Source organism: Ochotona curzoniae, unplaced genomic scaffold (assembly GCF_017591425.1).
Source record: "Ochotona curzoniae isolate NIBS_2020 unplaced genomic scaffold, NIBS_Ocur_1.0 contig_3498, whole genome shotgun sequence".
Taxonomy (NCBI): domain Eukaryota; kingdom Metazoa; phylum Chordata; class Mammalia; order Lagomorpha; family Ochotonidae; genus Ochotona; species Ochotona curzoniae.
Window position 1 is genome coordinate 3,838,759 of NW_024465885.1, and position 16,027 is coordinate 3,854,785.

General features: G+C 41.1%; 1 protein-coding gene across 1 annotated transcript in view; it reads right to left on the reverse strand.

The window, feature by feature from the left end:
• Positions 1-12,254: 12,254 nt before the first annotated feature.
• The window catches only part of CD96 (CD96 molecule), a 69,963-nt gene continuing 66,190 nt past the window's right edge, over positions 12,255-16,027 (reverse strand). Inside the window, exons 12-13 of the mRNA XM_040980913.1 lie at positions 14,288-14,411; positions 12,255-12,411 (exon numbers count right to left, since the gene is read on the reverse strand). Of these exons, the coding sequence (XP_040836847.1) occupies positions 12,255-12,411; positions 14,288-14,411 (281 nt within the window). The remainder of the gene's footprint in view (positions 12,412-14,287; positions 14,412-16,027) is intronic.

The window sequence follows — 16,027 nt, forward strand, 5'->3', positions numbered from 1 at the left end:
CAATAGTACTCTACAATGCTTCACATAGAGCTACTGACAAATGATTATAAAATTCATTTTAATATTCATTTACTCCTTCTTGCCACAGCACAATCCTCTTCTCCAACCACTCTGGCTTCCCCTCCCACTTCTATCCACCAAAAAAGTATGTAAGCGAAAATAAAAACCTTATTTTCCAGCTTCTCAGGCAACTGTAGACTCTGATTTAAGATGTTATGATGCCACCTGCTGGTAATAATGGCACACTTCAGGCACACAGGAAATTGCCTTTCAGTTTTATTTGTCTTAAAAATATCTGTACAAAAACCAGCAGGAGAAACAAGTAGGAGCTTATGCAAAATACAGATTCCTCAGTCAAAATCTAGCCTAAAACCAAAAGCTAATATTACTAAATCAGGTCCTCTAGAGCGAATCTTTTAAAAATAAACTTCCCAGTGGATTTTTAGGTCTGCAATAATTTAAAAGGGGGTTTTAAAATGTCCATTTGTTTCCATAAAAAGTTAAGCTAGGTAGAATATTACAGTAAGCAACTCTTTCTTGTGTTATACATTTATTAAACTCTAGAAGACTGTTTTGGCAGAAACAGTTGGCCTCCACTCAACTGTCAGGAAAGCCAGCAGCTCTGCTCTTTTCAACAATTTTTTTTTCCAAGACACTACAAGTTTGCTTAACTTACGAAAATTAAATCAATCACTATGAGACCTCAATGTACTGATGTGCCTTTGTAATCACTTGAACTTAATTCACAACTAGAATGACCGCCATGCATTTGTTTTTAGCTACCAAATTTAATCTTGAAGAGGAATGCTTTCTGTTCTTTAAAGATTTATTTATTTATTTACTTATTTAAGAATAGAGCAATTCCTCCATCTGCTGGTTCATTGTCCAGATGGATGAATAGGCAAGGGCTGTGCCAGCCTGCAGCCAGGAGCAAGGAACTTTTTCGAGATCTCCCACGTGGGTAGCAGGAGTTCTTGGACCATCTGCTGCTGCTGCTTTTCTCGGGGACATTAGCAAGGAGTTGGGTTTGAAGTGGAGCAGCTGGGACACAAACTTTAGCTCATTTTGGATGCTGAAATTGCAAGCTGTTGCTGTACCCACTGTGCCACAGAGTTGACTTTGTTTCAAGGTTGATATTGTTAGGTAAACCACAAATTTGACCTTGTTACGTCAAACTAACAGTGTCATGGAGTATCAAGGTAACTGATTATATATATATATATATTTTATTGTTTCTCAACTTTTCAAAAAATACTTCATTTTATTTGAAGGCACAGAGACAGAGAAAAGGAGCAGAGAGAGATTCTCTAAATCCGAAATGACTGAAATAGCTAGGTCTGAGCTAGGCAAAGGCCAGGAGCAAGGAACACGATCTTGCTGACTCATGTGAGTAACGGGGAAGGATTCAAGTCCTGGGAATACCACTTGTTCTATTAAAGCGCTCACCAGGAGGGCACCGGAGCCAGAGATCCAGGAACTGAATCAGATACTCCAGCACAGCATGTATTCTGCTAGACCAAACACCCATTTCCTACCAACATTTTATATGTTACAATATAAGTTTGTGCAAACAACTTTGAGCTTTTGAAAATGAAGTGAATTCATTTCAACGTACATGGAGATGTTGAGTCGTTCGTGTTAGGTTGGGGCCGATAGAAACTAACATATTGACTTTGCTGATTGTGACTTTAAGGAATTCTGATCTGCTATGTCTCTGCGGCTACCCACCCAACCCAGCCACAAGGCCGGTACTATTGTTTCCCAAACTATGACAGGTTCTCAGGAAGGAAGTCATGGCTTATCTCAGGGACCTATTCGCACTCTCAACTTCCTCATCTTCTGGGTGGTGTGAGCAGAATCTCCAGGAGTCAGTGTAGGCAGCATATTGAAGCAGAGCAGCAAGTATGTTCCTGTTGCTGGAAGCATTCAAGACAAGCTGCGCAACAAGACAGCAATACGGGAGCAGGAGCAGGTGCTTTAGTGGAACACTAAATCAGATGAGCTTTGAGAGCTCCTCCACCATATCGCTTTTCCTCTCTGCCTGCTGTAGACACGCTGTATCTCCACTTGGTTAAAAATTTCTTTCCTTGCCTTTTTTTTACCTTTCCTCACTCAACCCTGTGACTCCTTTTGTTGGGACTGAGACGATTAGAAGTACTTTATATATATATGTAAGAATATAATATATTCTATAAGTATATAACATATAGAATATATATTAGAACATGTGTCCTAATTATATATACATACACATATATGTATATATAAGCACACACAAATATATAAAATATGTACATATGCATATATAAATATATGTGCACATATAAAGTATATACATATATGTAAATATATAGAGAAGTCTATTTTTTATTTGAAAGGCATATTTATATAGAGAAGAGGAAAGATAGAGGGAGAGAGATTTTCCATCTGGTGGTTTAGTCCCTAAATGGTCACAATGGCTGGAACTGGACCAGTGCTAAATAAAGATCCAGAAGCTTCCTCTGAGTCTCCCAGTGGGTGCGCGGGTTCAGGAACTTGGACCTTTTCCTGCTGCTTTCCCAGACTGTAAGCAGGGTGCTGGATTTGGAGCAGAGCAGCTGGGACATGAACTGACATCCACAGGGGATGTCAGCACCACAGGCAGAAGCCTAATCTACCACGCCAGCCCTGAAGAGCTGAAATACGAACACGGACCTGAGGGCGTGAGATGCTGCCACCCAAGTTTCTGGTTCCTTTTGTTGTTACACATTTTGGCTTCTGTGAACATCTTGCAGTTTTCTCTACCTTCTACCTCTATTCAGTGCTCAGGCTGAGACAGCTTATCTTCCAGAATGTAGCCTGGGAGTGTAAATTATGAATTGATTGGAGACAGTCATACTCAGGGCTTCCATACCATGAGAGTGTGGGACTAGCATGTGAGTGGCCCTGTCGTAGAGATCCGCAGCTCTTCCATCAGCGAGCCCCTGACTGGAGAGGAGCACGTACGTGTTATGCAGAGCTCAGTATGGCAAGCTTAGATCACATCATTTCCCTCAGCAACTTGAAGGAGGTTGTTGTTTTGCATAAATGTCTTGTTTTTACAAAATCATTCCAATTCTGTTAGCTATGTGAATGTGTGTGTTGCATAATAATGCAACCACTGTCACCGTGAGCGTGATGATGTTCTAGATGTGCTGTGTTTGCTTAGTAGCTTTGGGTATTTATGTGCAATACGTTGGTTAGGCATGAAAAAGTTCTCTTGGATCACTCATGATCTCACCAGTTACAGAAAGGAGAAAGACAAAAGGTGGGTTCAGATGAAGACTTGAAATAATATCCTTTTGCTCAAAACAGGTGACAAGGGGCAACTGCAAGTGAAGAATGAAAGATACAAGAGAAATTTCCTCCCATCTGAAGCATAACCACCTGCTTGAACAGAGCAGAAGATGCAAGAGTTTCCACTCAGGCTTATTTCTCTGCTCCTAACTCCACCAGGAGGAAGTTTAGCTGCGGGTTCTGTCTGTCCTCCTGGTACCATATGTACAATATTACAGCTGGATCAAGTCACAGGAAGGGGCAGGACATCAGAGGCCTCTGTTCTGGGTTCCTGGCTCCCAATGGCTTCTCTTTGACGTGCCAGACCTGCCCTTGCTCTTAGAGCTGTAGATCTCAGTTTCTTACCCGGCTAGGCTTGTGCTCTGCACCTACTGACTTCAGTTCTTCAATGCCTTGGCTCTGGATGTTTCTTTGCCCCTCTGGATGGTTTCCTGATTCTACCAATCCTTGCTAAACGTGGGAACTGATCCAGCAGCCTGTTCAAACCAGCTGCCAAACCTCCTAGATTCAAGCCCTGGCCTTTCCCCTAGCCTGACTGGCTGCTGCAATGAGGAGATTCTGAAATCGAAAATGGAAATAGAAGAGATGTATTGGTCAATGACATGAAGTCAGAAGATGCCTAACTCACTTGACTAGAGATTGTCACCACTGGCTTTTTGTTTGTTTGTTTGTTTCTTTGTTTCTTTGTTTTGGTGGTTAATGCTCTGTTCTGTGGTGTGTTTGCTGTGTTCTCTTTACTCATCCTTTATCATGCCGTGCTTAACCACTCACTTGTGCTGAGGGTGCTGATGTGCGAAAGACAACTTACCACCTGTAAGAATATTTGGGTCTCAAAGAGTTCACAGAGTACAAGTTTTTATTTAAACATATTCAAAACAACAATAGCAAATTAAAAACTTTCCTTGTTGTCATTTTATCTTTAACTGCTTATAGAACAAACAAATAGTCATGAAGCCATGTGTAAGAAACATGAAGTAATGGATAAATTGCTCCAGGAAAAGGGGAAGTGATTAGGGGGCATGCTGCCCCAGCTCCTGCTGTAAGCAGGGATACTAAATGGGCCCCTGCAACTGCCAGTGCTGAATATGTAGGATCCCACAAAGGGACTGATGTTAACCTCAAGTTTCCACACTTGCTGCAACAGTGGCACTGAGTCACACTGCCCCAGGGACTGAGGGAGGAACAGAGGTCTGCATCTTGGCAAAGTCTGGAAAGACACAGCTTAGCTGTCTTTGATAAGAAGTGGTTTAATAGTGAGAGGAAGTTTGCCCTGGAGTTTTAAGAAAAGTATTCATTTCTTAAGAAAAAAAATGATTAAAGTTTTGAAGGATTCCATCCAGTACCTAAGGCAAGACAAGATCTAGAAATAAAACAAAACAAAAACTTGCAGGACAAATCCCCCTTTACTTCCTTCTGAAATGTCGGATTAAGCAATGCTCAGAGAAGAGAGAAGGAATGCTTGCTCCAAAGAAACAGATCTTGGCATTTTGTCACAGCAAACGCTGCAATATTAATTAGTCTGGTTTTGAGTCCAATTTATGATCTTTAAATAAGCCTTGCTTAAGCAGTTTTTAAAAAAGATTTATTTTAATTTTTATTGTAAAGTCAGATATACAGAGAGGGGGAGAGAGAGAGAGGAAGATCTTCTGTCCAATGATTCACTCCCCAAGTGGACGCAATGGTGGAGCTGAGCCAATCCAAAGCCAGGAGCCAGGAGCTCTTCCAGGTCTCCCACGCAGGTGCTGGGTCCCAAGGCTTTGGGCCATCCTCAACTGCTTTCCCAGTCCACAATCAGGGAGCAGGATGGGAAGTGGAGCCTCTGGGGTTAGAACTGGTGCCCATATGGGATCTCAGCATGTTCAATGCGAGAACATTAGTCACTAGACTATTGCACCAGGCCCGCTTAAGCATTTTTAATTTGAACTTCCAATTTGGTAATAATTTAAAACTCAAAGAGACTGAAAAAGCAAAAAAAAAAAAACAAACTTCCCATCCATTTCTTTTCACCTAGACCCATCTGTTTTGAGCAGTTCACCCTCTTTATCTTCTCCATCCCTATTTATCTATAAGTGTGTGCACATATGTAAGTGTATAAACGATGAACAGAGGGTCTGAGCCTGAGAAAGACGCTGTGCTATTCCATGTACACACACACACACACACACACACACACACACACACACACACACACATCTATTGAAGAAATCCCCAACATACATTCAGATTTTCAATTTGAATACATGCCAGCATTCTTTGCTGTCTTCCTTAATTGTATACTTCTACAAGGGGTCTTAGATAAGTTCATAGAGACAGTGTATTATAAATAAGGCTAGGCACAGGATTTCCAAAATTTTTTTGTCCCCAAATAAATTTACCCTCTAATTCCAATTTTCAACAAACTTTTCAAAGTACCTTCATATATCTTGGCCTTATATTGCTAAATATCTCCATTTATATTTCATGGGAATATTATGTAATAAAAATGGGTTATCAACACTTTTATCAAATCTTTTCACACTTTTCAATGTTGTCAGAGGATCTACTGATGTCCTGTATAGCATTTTTTCGCTTCCAGTACAGGATCCCGTCTAGAGTCAGGCATTGCGATTAATTGTATTGTCTCTTTAGCTTCCTTTAACCTAAAATAACTTTAGAGCTTTGTCTTTCAGAAGCTGATGTTTTGGGAAAATGAACTGCCTTTATTTTTTCTAATTTTAATTTTATTTTATTTTTAATGTTATTTACATTGTTTAAAGGGTTCAGTTTTTTTTTTTTTCTGTGTCTCATGGGGAGGAGAGGGCAGGGCCTCTCCTTGCTGTGAAACTACATCAGCACCTGGGACCGGGGAACAATCATTTGATGAAGCCTTAGAGACACGGACATGGAGAAGAATGTTCCAAGATTGTCACTAGACTAGTTTTGTTACTTTTCAGAATTTCTTGGTTATGTTGCTCCAGGGTTGAGAAAACATTTCCAAGGTCAGCCAATTGACGAAATCCACCTTCGTGAATTCACAGACGACCCAGGAACATGCTTCAAAGCTTTGCCAGAATTGTCCAACTGTTCTGCTTCTCATCCTCTGAGGAGGCACTCAACATCTCCTGCTGGCCTGGATGAGCAGGCTGTCCTATATCCCATGTGCATCTGGGCAGCATGCTTTTCATCGCACAGGCATCAGCAACTGAGCAGGCCTGGTCCCGATACATGCACTCCAAGGCAGGGCCAAATAGTTTGTGATTTTCCCTGTGACCAGGTTTTGAGTCCAGTAGTCTAGTAGTGCAGTCCCCCAAGAAACCTCTCCTGGGTGACCTCAGACTTGATTCTTGTTGTGTGCCAGTCAGTGCAGGGTCAGGCTTAGTTTCTCACTTGCACCAGCCAACATATACAGTGGTGGATGCACGCTGCTTAGTCAGTCCTGCCTCAGCCCCACATCCCATGTGAACCAGCATGTGCTGTGGGCCAGCTCATACAGTTCACCACAGACCCAATCCTCATCTTACAAGTGGGTGCCGAGGCCGAGCCAGGGTGACCTCCAGTAACTCCACCAGACCTGCTCCTAGACCTGGCTTTTTATGCTGCAGCCCAGTCTGCATCCCATCTGAATCTCGTGCACACCCACAGATGCAGCAGCTTAGCTCAGTCTGACCCTCCCCCAGACCTGGGTTTCACATCTGCCGATGGGTGCCACTGTCTTGTCCAGCCTGGCACAACCCCAGCCCTGGTTTTCATGCTCACTAGGGATAGGTACAGCCGAACATGAGAGTGCCCCTTGTACCTGCCAGAGGGTATTGTGGCCTAGCCCGACATGACTCACATTAGATGTGCCTGCACCTAGCTTGTCTGGCCTGTACCCATTCTAGTTCTTGTGCATGCCACTCTTCAGTACGATGATTAGAAATTAGTATTTTCTGAATGTCAGCCCTTTCTCCATATTCCCTTGTTTGCTGAGCATCCCTGCTTGCCCTGCTTCTCCCTTTTCTCTCTCTCCCTCATGGTCTATCTACATACTTGTATTTCTATCAGGTATTGCTGGTTAGGGCTCATGAACTCCTATTTTTTCTTGGTTGTTTCTATTTATAGTATTTGTATTGTATTGTTTCTATTTCTTTGTTGTACCAGTGATATTTGGCATTCGAATTACGATAGATTTATTCAGTGGACGTCTCTCTAATCTGATTCTTGCATTTTTCAGACTTACCTGCTGGACCACATGGCCCGTGTTCTTATTTTTCCGAGGTAACAAGGTATACAAAGGCCATTTTAAAATAATTTTGCCCCTAACCGGGCATTTCTGGGAGAAGTAATGGTTGCTTCTGCCAGGGAATTGTGAGACTGACATCTGGATACTAGATGTATTCATTACCACTAGGAGATCTTTGCATCTTGATTCTTTGAAGACCCAGATCTAGGCAATCCAGGCATATGTATGTACAATGTAACATATACACATGCACACACATGTGTAGACTCAGAGACGATAGAAATTATTATCATCGGGGACAGATGAACATCATAGACCTCCAGATGTGATACTTGAGATGGATGCCACTTTAACCCATGCATATGTACACACACACACATGAGAAACCATGAGTTCACTGTGATACTTCTGGTAGGAATCCATCCCTGCATCCATTCAAGGTCATTCCTATACTTCAATATTCCACATTATTACAAAAGCTTTCCAGAAATGTCATTTAAAATATGTGCTGTGAAAAGACTGCATGAATTTCTTGGCACCAAAATAAACCACCTTTAATGCCATTTTTCTATCAATTGTTAAAGCTCCTTCTTGTAGAGTAAGAGTAACTGGTATTTGTATAGGTAGGCAAGCACAAATCAGGGATACACAGGTACTTAAGAAAATATGCCATTTTCTCTGAAGTTTTTTTTATAAGGAATATATTGTGCCAAAGCATCTTTGGAGGTTAATCTGCTTTTCCTTTTTTTTTTTTGGCCTCATCACATAAACAATAAAATATTCTTCTACCACTGATTTTTTGCCTTCCTGGTGAAATCATTGTGCAGGGTTTCCCATTCACAGGGGCTCTGCCGTGTGTCCTAGCCTCTCACGGCAGCTCCCTCGCTGCAGTCTTTTAAAGTCGTTCCTATACTCCCTCTTAGATGATACCCTTAATAAAAAACTTACTTCTTCATTTTAAAGTCAGGGCGAGGAAGAGAGAAAGACAGAGAATCTTCCATCTAATGGCTCACTTTCTAGATGGCTGCAAGGGCCAGGTCTGGGCTAGGCCAAAGCCAGGGGCCAGAAGCTTCATCCAGGTCTCCCATGTGGGTGGCAGGGAAAGGAATTGAAAATGGAGCAGCCAGGACAGGAATGATGCCCATAACAGGTGTTTGCGTTGTGATAGCTTTAACCAATATACTATGCCAGCCCCAACACTCTGTTTCTAAAATTCTGTTCTTTCTGAATATGCTTTTCTCTTTATTTGTATCACTCTAGCAGTTCTTAGATTTTTTTTTTAAAATCAGTTGTTGAATGTGGTCTTTCAAACCGTAAACTGGCCACCCATAAAAGCGTTCTTTTCTATTTTTCACTCCTCAAATAGCCAGATTTCTCTCTCTCTTAAATCTGCCTTCCAAATAAAATTAAATAAGGTGGTTTTCATTTTTTTTTTTTTAAGTAAGTGAATTCTTGTGCATGGGTCTTGGGTTCTCAGGCCCACTGAGTCCATTGCATTCATTTCTGTCTTCTTCGGACAGTGTATGAGAAACAGTGTGACAAAACTCCGAGCACACGGGAAGAGGTCTCTGTACATGGACCCTGTCATGTTCTTTTCTTCATGATGTGAGGCATCTTTCATGCAGTCACACCCTCACACAGCCTTTGAGCAAACTTGGGGAGCCTGGCTGAGCGGGGCCAGCAAAGAAGATCAAAGAGACAGAAAGGTGTGAAATGCCAGCTGGGGAGAAATATTTTAGATATTACTTTTCCCATTTCTCTGGTGACATGTGCCCAATGAATGTCAAGACTCCTCACTGACAAACTGGATCAGAATTAAGATTAATTCTGAACCTGTTCCTTGATCCTGACGTCACCTGAGGTCTTGCTCTGCTCTCTGCTATGCCTTCCTGGATGCAGCAGGCGGCTTGTAAGTAATCACCAAGTCCAAGAAGACAGTCCCTTTGCAGATGACAGGACATAAGTTGTTCTACTCCTACCATGTGTTTCCGGCTAGAACAATAGTCCCTCTTTGTCAGTTCATGTGCCGAGTGTCCCTGGTGGCAGCTTCTGTTCACTGTGTCTGTATTTCCTGCTGGATACTCACCCTTTAACTTTTGGTATAACTTTAATTGTTATTGCTAAAACCTTCATCATACTCAGTATTTTAGCCCTCATCTCAGATATATCGGGGGTCCTCCCGTCCCGCGGAAGAAATCACCCGACACTTGAGAGAGTCTCCAAGGCGCTTTTATTCTGCTCCTCCGTCCCGTCGTGACCGTTGTCCGTTGACCGTTATCACCGTTATATCCGTTACGCTCCAGCCCCTCCCCCGCCAAGCCCCCCGCTTAACTGTCAAACTTGACCAATCAACTTAAAGAGAACCAAGGCATACCAATCAGGGCAAAGGGCCAATCACAGGGCAGGAAATGGTCAGTGCCCCCAACAAGATAGAGCAAAGTGTTTGTGTCTCTGCAGGTTGAACCCCCAGGATGAAGCCAAACACACTCCCTACTTGCTGGTGCCAAGAGCAGTGCCTCCAGAACCTGCTCCCCAGCGCAGAGCCTCTGGGCACCCTTCTCTTCACTGCCTGCCCTTGTTACATTTCTCTGAATTTTATTGGCTAATTCTGAATTATTCCATTCTTTTTTCATTTTATAGTCTTTTTTTTCTCAACATTTTCTAGGTCATCACATCTCTAGGGGCCAGTCATTTCTACTTTTCTTTGTTTTCTGTCAAAAATTTTGGAAAGTACTATCTGAGCATTAAAAAAATCAATACTTATTTAAATACATGCGAGACAGCTCTTGTCTATAAAAAAAGCGACGCTAAAATAATTAGAGGGCCTGATGAGGTAGCCTAGTGACTAAAGTCCTTGCCTTGAATGTGCCTGGATATCATATGGATGCCAGTTCTAATCCAGGTGGTCCCACTTACTTTCTAACTCCCTGCTTGCAGCCTGGGAAAGCAGTCTAGAATGGCCCAAACCTTGGGACCCAGAACCCACGTGGGGGAACCAGAACCCATGTGGGAGATCCGGAAGAGGCTCCATCACTAAAGACTTAAGTCCCTAAGATTCTGATCAATAAGTAGGGACTTCCACTGTGTCAGTAATTCTTATTTTCAACTGAACATGAGTCATCTGAGAGTGCTTATGCCTGTCTTGTACCTCTGAGATTCTGACTGAATTGATCAAGAGAAGAGCAGCCATGGTAAATAAAAAATGTATTTAAACTTCTGCTCATGTGCAGTCAGAGGGAGTTGTGCTACAAGTGAGCTAAGGATTCTTTTGCAGACCGAAATCCATGCAAAAGTTGCCTATCATTTCCGCTGTCCATAACATCTGTTTTCCCTTCCTGTGGAAGAGTGCTTGGGGCTAGGGAGACAAGAGTGAGCAGTAATTTATTCACTGACAAACTATTGCTGAATACAGGGAATATCTAAGTTTCTCTGTCACTTGTACATTTTGCTTGAATTGCTTTGTGAAAAATCGGTTGGAGCAGGATTAATTTATCGGTGTTAGTCTCCTTTGAGTTTATCTGTTTCAAGACAGACCAAAACAGGCATGTTGGATGAACAGTGAAGTCCCCAGATGGGGAAAAAAAAAGAGTAATGGAAATTAAATAGATGCATTGAAATGCGGTTAGGACACCTGCTTGCTAACATAACAATTTGTTGCTAGTGTGATGCACATCACAAACATACAGTCCTACATACACAGAGGCTAAGCTGAGAATGAACTCACTCTTAGCTCATACAATTTTATTTTATTTTTTAAAAAAGTATTTATTTATTTTTATTGGAAAGTCAGATATACAGAGAGGAGGAGAAACAGAGAGGAAGATCTTCCATCTGATGATTCACTCCCCAAGCAGCCACAATGGCTGGAGCTGAGCCAATCCAAAGCCAGGAGCCAGGAACTTCTTCCAGGTTCTCCCACGCGGGTGCAGGGTCCCAAGGCTTTGGGCCTTCATCAACTGCTTTCCCAGGCCACAAGCAGGGAGCAGGATGGGAAGCAGGGCTGCCGGGATTAGAACTGGTGCCCATATGGGATCCAGGGTGTGCAAGGCTAGGACCTTAACCACTACGCTTTCACGCCAGGCCCGAGCTCATACAATTTAGAAACCAGCAAAATGTTGTATCTTCCAGGCTACTTCATTGTTGACTAGCTATCTCTTTTGCTCCTCCTTATTCTGGTCTGTGAGGTAGGAGACTGGACTGAGCACAATGGAAGAAAAAGTGAAAGGAGACTCAGAATATGGTTTTTGTCTGATGCATTCTATTTTCCTCTAGTGGCAATAAACAACAAAATCTCTGTTGAAATATTGACTGTACTGTTTCATTATTGGTAACTCTTGCTGGAAGTTTCAGATTTTTTCTTCTTGTAATTCTCTTGTGGAGTGCAACAAAGTTCCAAGATGATCATAATTTCACAAAATAATTTAGAATGCTGGAAGATGTTTGAGGCGGGTTGAGTAAAGCCATATAATTGAAACTATAATTGTTCCTTTAACTAGAAAAGTAAGTAAATCACTGCAGGCATTTTTAAATTGCAGCAGCCTAACATGCAGCTTTTACAAAAGCAAGGAAATTCATACAGATGGCTTTGGGTGTGAACATGACAGAGCCGCTCAATGCTGTTGGAATTTCAGGCCTATGCAGGTACAAGAGCAGATTATTCAGCTCTGAAATGGATTTCATCTGCAGCAGAGGCTTGGCTGGAGGGTGATTATGTTTATGTAACATAAAACACACCTTCTCAGTTGGATTGCAGGAGAGCTCCACTACATGGTGAAGTCTCAAAGGGGTAGAGCAGCTCCATCTCATGACAAGGCAGACCAAAGCTAATGGACTCTTGAATGCAGGTGTACTTGACAGGAGGTGGAGGTGGCTTGAATGGAGGAGGTCTTTCCATGCTAGGAACAAAATATAGCTGTTTGAATGCTAAATGAATTGAATGTGAAGTGTTATTTATTTTCTAAAAGTAGGAGATTGGTGAAAAACAGATATCCTTCCTAGTTCTTGCAGAATTAAGCTTCACACTACAGTCCTACCAGCCATTTGAATATCCTTATCATATCACTAATTGATACTGATACCCATTTTATGGTTTGAACATATTTATATAATATTTATTTTGCATTTGAGAATTGAGTATCACTGTCCTCATTCTACAGATAAAACTGAGGTTGAGCAGCAAAAACAACAAGTCTAAGAGAATCAGCCCAGCAACTGAAATTTCTCAACCTGTACCATTATTCTCCATGTAAGTGCCTCCTAATATCAGATGTTTTTCTCTTATACAAGAAAATATTTGGTTTTCCTTCACAGACCAAATTTTAAAGTCATTTAAGACTGAAGCTTTATAAATAGCCCCTTTGCCAAACCTATCACCAGCCTTGACCTACATGCTTGCTGTGTACTTCTAGGAGCTGGTACAGGCTGGAAGCAAAGCTCTGCTGAGTCTCCATTGAGTTGGTTGCTACTGGTGCAATAGTGCCAGAATCTCTTTTATCTGGATTAGAGAATATTCTCAAAATCATCATTGTATAAAATGCCATTCTTAACACAACTTATCTTTGTTGGATATGCACCTAGCACACAAGTTAGTATTAAACTTAGTTGTACAAATTATCCAGATGTCTTTTTCAAGGAGTATGATTTTATATGTGAGCATCTTACATCAATGACTCAAGCACCTATATGCCCTGACAGTTCAAAGTATTAATTTTGACAGAGAGAAAGAGAGAGAAAGAGATCTTCAGTTGGTATGTAGTACAGTTGAATACAGAACAATTCACAAACATCAATTGAAATAGTCGGATTCCCATTTGCCCATTTTAATATAAAGACCCTCTAAACTTGATCACTTTGTTTTGATGCTTTCACAGAGATTGGACACAGGGCAAAATGTGGATGAAAGTCTGAGAACTTGCACTCTTGTCTTTTTTGTCTTGTAGAGAAATAATGATTTTCATAAATGGTGACCAAAATGTAGTCCTTGGACAAGAATCCAGAATTTCCAATTTCTAACTCAGTGTCTTATTCACCAGAAACACTGCACATAGTTGCAGAATCCTCAAGGATACGTTCTAAAAGGCAGAAGTATTATTGTACAAGGTTAAGTGTTGTCTTAGTAATGTTAAGACGTGGACAATCATGTCTGTGTAATGTGGGCGCTCCTGTGAACATAGCCTAATCCAGACTAATCCACAATAGAGAGTCAGAAAAGTGAGTTTAACCTTACAAGCCATTTCTAAATGCTGAGTGGAGAAGAGTTTTGGAAAACAATTTAGTAAGACAAGCAGAATGGCGGTAAGTGAATGTTTAATTGCTTTACTTCTTGGAAAAAAGGGAAAAAAGTACAACAGAAGACCACTTTGATGAAAAATATGTTGGAAATCTCTTAAAATTACCTTTCTTACTCAATTTCACACTTGAGCATCTAAGCTTAGCTCAGCCAGAGCAGTTCAAAGATGCACGAAAATGAAAAAGATAATGAAGATTAAAAGAATAATTAGTTTTAGTTTTGAGGTAAGGTGAGGCTCAGTTCTCATTTCACACCCGCTGACTTGCTCTGCATTTTGAGTATTACAGCTCAGGCAGCCCAGTGCGGGCAGGACTTGTGCATTTCATCCAGACTGTGTGATGTGGGGCAAGCTAGAAGACCTCTCTGAGAGCCTTCTGAGAACATTGTTTTAAGGACAGCATAAGAGGATCTCACATTTTCTGCTCAGAAAACACTTTGTAATACAAATGATCAGTTCCTACGTATCTTATTGTTATACTCACATTTCTTTTTGGTATTGGCACCATTTTCTTATCCCAAGACCAAACAATGATATGCAGACAAAGAGCAGAACTGCGACAATCGCCGGCCAGGACATCCCATCATTAGGCCTATCAATCACAATGCCTGCAAAGACATTAAGAGAGTGAACTCATCAGGGTGGGCTGCTCATTGCCCACCATCATGCTCTGAGGGTATGCATCAGCCTTGTCAATGAAGTGTCTCACCAGAAATTTTTATAAATATAAGGTATCTAAATGTTTTGGGACCATTTTGTATCTATTTTCTTATAAATTGGAACATACTATTGATGCTGTTTTGCTCCTGGCCTCTTCAAAAAAGAATTATTGGAATATTATCCACAGCAATGCCTACAGATTTACAGCATTTATTCAATAATTGGATAATTTCCTAATGGATCCACCATAGGATTAAATTGTTTCCTAGATTTTGTTATTTCTAACTACACTCCAGTGAAACTTCTAAGGGCATTACAGACAAATCAAATCTGTAGATACTTAATTTACATAGACCATTTGGACAAATTTTATTTGGATTATCTTCATCACTATGTTAAATGGTAAGGTTTATGTATGGAGAGACAAGGTTTTGATTCTCTTTTACTCAGTTGTAATTTTTTATTATTAATTTGCTTATTTATTTAATGGAGGGAGAGTGAAAAACATACAGGAGAACAATATTACAGTCTGTTGATTCACTCCTCATATGTCCACACTGGCTGGGACGCAAGAGCCTAGACCTGAGAGCTGATCCTACATCCAAGCATGTGTTAGCAGGAAACTGGAGTCAAGACATGGAGCTGGGGAAAGATCTCCAGCACTCTGATGTGGAATATGCTTAGAAAGTTATTTGTTACACCAAATGCTCCACCCTGCCCAATTTTTATTATATTGTTTCTCATTACCAAAAAAAAAAAAAAGAAAAGAAAAGAAAGAAAGGTAAATAACTATTTTGGAGTATGTCTGTTTTTCGCCTGGTTTGTGTAGTTTAGATTGCAGCTATTTCTGGTTAGTGAGTGCTGAGGATCTTTTCTTTACTACAACACACATCCAGGGATTCATGGCCATTTTGTGTGCTTATCCTAACCCAATTCTAAGTAGATATCCATTTAAGTTCATGTAGTCCTGTTACACAACCATATGGCATTCTCATCAAAACACGAGGCTAGAGAGTTTACAGCTCAAGCCTCTAGAGTAGCGTGATTACACACACAAACATACATACACAAGCACATATCACACAGATGGTCATCACAAGAGTAAGTCTGATTTTTGGCAAGTCAACATTTCACTAGGCTCCACACTGCAAATGTGCTAAGATATAACATGTTGTCTCCAACACTCTAGAGAAAGTGAAGAAACAAAAGGTTTAAATTGATCTTGAGTCAATGCCTGTATTTGTCTTCCAATCAAATGAAAAAAGAGAAACATCGGCTTCTGGAATGTTCAGTGGGAGAAGTATACCTCCAGAGTTGCTTCCCCTCTAAATTGGACAGCTCTTTAATGCATGAGTATCTTAACTATGTTGGTAGGCCAATAGAGCCTTGGTTTGCAACTCAATTGTCAAGATGTGTGCACCAGAATGTCAGTGATCTGAAGCCCCTAAAAGGTGGGAATTTCATCACCTGATAGTGAGATTCCTATCCCTGAAATGAGAGCTAATTATGCCTGTAAGTTTATAATGCTGACCTGCATAACTTACCCAGTTCTTTGCTTTCTTAT